Source organism: Strix uralensis, chromosome 13 (assembly GCF_047716275.1).
Source record: "Strix uralensis isolate ZFMK-TIS-50842 chromosome 13, bStrUra1, whole genome shotgun sequence".
In the NCBI taxonomy this organism is placed as follows: domain Eukaryota; kingdom Metazoa; phylum Chordata; class Aves; order Strigiformes; family Strigidae; genus Strix; species Strix uralensis.
This window is the reverse complement of record NC_133984.1, coordinates 19,172,967-19,178,449: the sequence shown is the minus strand read 5'-3', so window position 1 is coordinate 19,178,449 and position 5,483 is coordinate 19,172,967. Positions and strand designations below refer to the sequence as shown.

Here is a 5,483-nt window from a genome sequence, read left to right as displayed (position 1 = left end):
GTTTAACAAAGGCATGATAGCATCACATGGTTATCAGTGTAGTCAGGAGCAACTTCTTCAGGTGGAACTTGAAAAGAGATCTCAGCTTGTGCACACTGCCACATGTATGTACAGCTACAGAACGGGTTAAAGAGCACTGTGTATTTGTCTGGATAATCCGACTGTTCAGCGGCTGCACACCCAAAGCTATGCCTATGGAAAACAGCCTGTGCCATGGAATCATTTAATAAACTAAGGAAACTTTAAGGTCTACCACTCATAACTCTGTCTCTGGAAGCATTTATTAATATTTCAAGTCTCTCTCCAAGCTCTTGTGTTTTATGATGGCAGAATGTAACTTTGCATGCAGGTGCCTTGTCTTGGTGCTGTTCTGCATGTTTGGTTTCCCCACCCTGGGACCGTTACAGAAGATAGTGGCAGAGGTGTTCTCCATCTGATTCTCAGGTCAAATTAAGACATGGGAGATGGAATGTGCTACCTAATATGTGCTACTTGTAAATAATTTTACAGAAGAAATTTAAAAGATCATACTTTTGAAAATGACAGGGTAAATCTGAAACTATTAACATAGGAAGGCAAAAATTAAGGTGATCATTACAGCAGTGTTGCAGAAAAAAGTGGTCAAACCTCAGATCTTCATTTCAGAATGCTAATGGACATTTTTATGCATCTTAAAGACTGCTAGATATCTACTAATTTCTTGTCAGTGCTATGAGGAATCAGTTTGTGCTTCAGTGGTTCTTTTTTGCGTAAAATGAGCTAGTCTTGAGTTCTGTGGCTTGCTTTTTTCCCCTTCCATCTTGCCTCCTCTATGTTACAGTACCTCTCAAATCTGATAAATGATATTTATTCGGGTTTGAATTGTTAACCCCCATTCTTTTTCCTTGACTTGCTCTATGACTGCTGTTGTTGCTGTGGGGCCAGAACTTTCTTTAATATTGGAAACACCACTGAAATCAAAATTTTACTTTGTTGGTCTGGCTCTGTCAGTGTTCCCAGCTGTGGATCTAACCTTTTAAAAATGATTCTGTAAGAAGATACAAGTTAAATCATGCTTAAATTAATTTGTATACCAATTTAGCAAAACATCAAAAATACGAAGTTTTCTCTAGGTTCTAGTAGCAATCGTGTACATGTTTGTCTTGCTATGTCAGCTGAGCTCTGACTGGCATGGAAGAGGAGTGTGTGCAACAGGTGAGACAAGGTTCACCTGAAATACCTGAGCTGTGGTAGCTTGCTTGGGGGTCTGAGCAGTTGTCTTAACATTCTTGTCAAAAACAAAGGACCTAATGTTTAAAACCAAAATGATGTGGATATTCTCAGCTCTGAAGCAGCTGTTTCACTTCCCCACCTGTCCCCTTGCAGCTCAGGATAGGATGAGATACTACACATGGCCTGTTAAAGAAGGGTGAGGTAACATATTAGCTTCTCAGGTCTTTTATGTAGTTACTTTTATAGTAGCAACAAAGCCTGTGATAGTCCTAGGTGTAGCAGATAGACGTGGGACCTTAAGTCTCAAACGTCCAGGTCAGGTCAGTGAGTTCTAAAAATGGAGTCACTACTGAAGTGCTCTTTACTCCCACTTGCTGTGACAGGAAGGGGGTGTAACTGGCATAAAATGTATTTCAAGTGCATTCACTTGCAAAAAAAAAAAAACCAACCCAAAAACAACCCACCAACAAAACCATACAAACGAAAACCAACCCCCCAGGACCACCCCCCCAAACCCAGTATTGGGGAGTTCTGCATATTGCTTTGTTGTGCACGTAACTGGTTTTAAATAATCAAAGAAAGGTTGGGAGCACAAGCACGTGTTGCTCTTTCCGTTGTTAACAATAGCTATAAATATATCTACACTACACTTGTATTGACAGTTAACCGACTTCTTCCTTGTAAACACTATTAGCACCACTCACAGGAGTGAAAATAACACTGAACCTTTATCGTAACATGCTTATATATATGAAAGTGAAACTTTAAATGAGCAATTACTCTTGTGCTAACAGGCTACGTGACTATGTTAATAGTTATTCAAATATAGTTATCTCTTGTCTGCTTAAAAACAGCAGTGCAAAGGTCACTTAATTATTCTGCTGCAACTTCCTAACAGATCTCATGCACTTGCTTCCTACTCGTTCCTTACAGGGGTAGGAGGCTGTACATCAACTGATGGGTGCTGCCAAAGCAGCATAGTTCTAGCTGTTGTGTAGTTTAGTGTAAAGGAAATAGCTTAAAGTTAAGTCTTTGAAATTGAATCTGTAGCCAGTTTTATTGGTACATCTTAGAAAGATATAAAGACATTCTAGAAATGCCTGGGAGAATTGGAAGAATCAAAGTCTTGCAAAAATATATTTGTAACAGTAGACTAAGTTCATTTGAGTTTTCATTAATAAATATTTACATGTACAAACCCCCCATATAAACTTAATTTCCTTTTATCATAAACATTAACAACTTATCATTTCATTCCAGCACTGTCAAAAGCCAGAAGCATTTCTGTATAAAATATTTAGAAAAAAGTTCTCCTTCCACTTTTAAAATTAAGAGCTTTACCAAACCTCGGTGTGCAAAAAAAAAAAAGTACACCAGTACTGCCGGATACAAAAATTGAATCTGTCAGTACAAATGCATGTCAGGAGAAGAGCTGACTCCATGGTTCCGGGCCTTCTCTGAAGAGACATCAGTCATTGTCTGAGCCTGGAGGTGGCAAGAAGACAAGTGCATCGTTGTACGTGTGGCCGTAGGGTCTCAGCCGGTAAACGCCGTACATCATCACGTGCATGTGGTTCGGGGCCAGTCCGCTGAAGGTGATGGCCATGTCAGAGCAGCAGCCGTCCACCACCTGCTGAGGGTGAGTAGACATCGCCTCCTTGATGAGAGCACCGACCGATTTAGTGTTAAAGACGTCTTTTCCTTCCGAATCTTCCGCGTTTTCGGCAAACACTCCAGTATACTTCAGGCAGATTGCTAACTGTTTATCCTCGGCAAGTTTCCAAATCATACCTCCCTGCTCCGGACACTTGTCAGAGTCTTCAAGAACATGGGAGAACCGTCTCAGTGATTCAATGCTTAAGACGATTCCTCCCTCACCGTCTACATACTCGAGGTCACCAGATTTCATAGTATGGCCTATATAAAAAGGCTGCGAGGGGTCTTTTTTCAGTAAGAAATACTTCAGATTTTCAATAATAGCAAATGTTGTTGGATATGCAAGGAAGAACCAGCTGAATTCATCTTTATAGCGTTCATACGTTATCTTGTAAGCTTTTCTCATCATCACCCACATATCGTTTGTGTTGAGGGCTACAGATTCAAACACTTTGACGTTTTCAGAGCTGTAGAATTCCACCTTGTCACAGTGCTTGCTCCACGTCTCTTTCACTGCAGCCCAGTGCCCCAGATCTTTGGGTTTCACAAGGATGATACAATAAACACGGATACTTTTACTAAGCTCCATGCGTTCACCTTCTGAAAGGTTTAAGACATCTTCTTTGTTGGGAGCCTGGATGTGATGATGCTCGTGGTGATGGGCTTTAGTCCCGTGGCCCACCTTAATGTGTCCGAGGAGTGTCACCAACATGCAGAAGGCTCCTCCGAGCACCACGCCTTTCACGAAGGAGCTGCTTTCAGAAATCATTTTTCCTAGAAAGGAGACGCACTGTAAGAACTTACAGGAATAAGTTTAAACTGCAAATTCCATATAGTTTTAATACGTTCTTCCACTGCTAAACCCGGCTGCAGTTCCCTTAACTCAGACACCAAGACAACGCTGGTGAAAGCGGCGGCAAAAAGAAAGTTCCCATTCGCGGCTCTCGTTACCGTTAACGGTACGACAGACCCCGCGGGTGGGTCTTGTACCCCAGACCTGCTCTACTGCCGTGACCGCACGGCCCCCGTCCCGCCGCTGCTCTGCGCCGGCCCCGCAGCCTCCCCGCCCGCCCGCAGCACCGAGACACCGCGGAACCGGCTCAGGCACTGCCGCGGCCACGTCACGGCCCGTGCGCGGCGGCGCTTCCCCGCGGGAGCCCTCCCGGAGGCCAGGCCCCGTCGGTCCCGCGGCGAGGCGACCCCGCTAACGGCGGCCCGGCCCGCCGCCGCGGACACCCGAGACACCCAGAGCGCCGGGGGAGCCTTACGACTGTGGGGCCGGTGCCGTGACCTGGCAGAGCCCGTTCCTGCCTCCCGTTCCCCCGCGCCGCCTCTTACCGGTACCGCCGGGGTCGCCCGCGCGCACGACGCCGGCCCCCGCCCCGGAAGCGCCCCGCGCCGCGCCGCCTCCCCGCCCCTTTCTGTTCCCCGCCGGAAGCGGCGCGCGGGGCCCTTCTAGGCCGCCGCCCGCTCGCGGGTGCCGAGGCGCCCCCTGGCGGCGCGGATGCCATCTCGCGGTGCCGGTCCCGGTGCTGCCGGTGCCGGCGCCCTCGCCCGTGCGACAGCGAGCCCGGCAGCCCGCCCGCCCCGCCCCGTCCCGCCCCTGCCCGCAGCGCCCTCTCCCCGCGGGCGGGTGTCCCTCAGGGCCGGCGGAACGCGGCGGGGCGGCTGGCTTGCCGGAGCGGTGGGAACGGGAGCCTCGGCAAGGGCGGGGTGGCCTCCGCGCCCCCGCGGCTGGCAGAAGCGGCGCCGGGCGCTGCCGGTTCGCCTTCAGGCCGAGGCCCGGCGGGCTGTCTCGGCGGGCGGCGGCCGAGCCGTGTCGGGGCAGCCCTGCCATCTTGCGGGAAGCGCCGCTGGGACCCGCGGGCCCGCCCGAAGCCGCGGCGGCTCCCCCGGAGCGTGAGGCGCGGGGAAGGGCCGCGGCGGGGCTGCCGCTGCCCGCGGGCACGGGGCGGGCAGAAACGCCGGCGGGGCTGGTAGCGTCTCGTTCACCGCATGAATCGGAACCTGTGAACGAATTTACGTGGCGAAGGGGGGGCAAAGCGGTTTTCAGTTTCTAGCACAAACTCGCTGCTTGTGGAGCAGAAGGTATATGAATGGGGACGGGGTGGAGAAGGAAAGGCAGAACCAAACTTAAACCATACCCGGGATAAAATCCGCTGACGTCGATGGGATATACTGCCCTAAATTTCCAAGCCAACACAATAAACTCTGCTGGAAGCATAGTACATTTCACTTGTTTTTCTTTCCCCCAGCATAGAGCATAATACACAGACACACAGGATTAGTTAATATTTAAAGAGTAAAGCCAAAACGTTTCTCTACTAACATCCCTTTTTCTTTCCTTTAGTGATAATTATTCCTGAGCTCCAGGTTGAAAGAAGTACGCCAGAATCCCTTTCTACACATTTCTCAAGATCTTAGAATTGACACCTGATTTGAAGGAGCATCACTGAACAATAGTTTGCTCCCTTTTTCCACCAGCCTCTTGGAGAAAAAAAAAGAAGGTTTTACATGTTTTATCTCTATTAGCTGATCATAGTGTGCCCTTAGGCCGACATAGTGGTTAGGATAAAGTCCTCTATAGGTTTTCCCTATATTGTAAGGTATGCCCT

At 48.7% G+C, this 5,483-nt stretch overlaps 1 protein-coding gene across 2 annotated transcripts; it reads right to left on the bottom strand.

Moving 5' to 3' along the window:
• Positions 1-2,243: 2,243 nt before the first annotated feature.
• Positions 2,244-4,345, bottom strand: C1GALT1C1 (C1GALT1 specific chaperone 1). 2 transcript variants are annotated; one of them, XM_074882904.1, is made up of 2 exons: positions 4,207-4,345; positions 2,244-3,642 (listed from the first exon to the last, which is right to left on the bottom strand). In XM_074882904.1, the coding sequence occupies exon 2, from the start codon at positions 3,635-3,637 to the stop codon at positions 2,681-2,683; it is 957 nt and encodes a 318-aa protein (XP_074739005.1). In that variant the 5' UTR covers positions 3,638-3,642; positions 4,207-4,345; the 3' UTR covers positions 2,244-2,680. The 2 variants fall into 2 exon arrangements, with proteins under 2 accessions (XP_074739005.1, XP_074739006.1); XM_074882905.1 differs by lacking the exon at positions 4,207-4,345 and adding an exon at positions 4,137-4,182.
• Between the last annotated feature and the right edge of the window lie 1,138 nt (positions 4,346-5,483).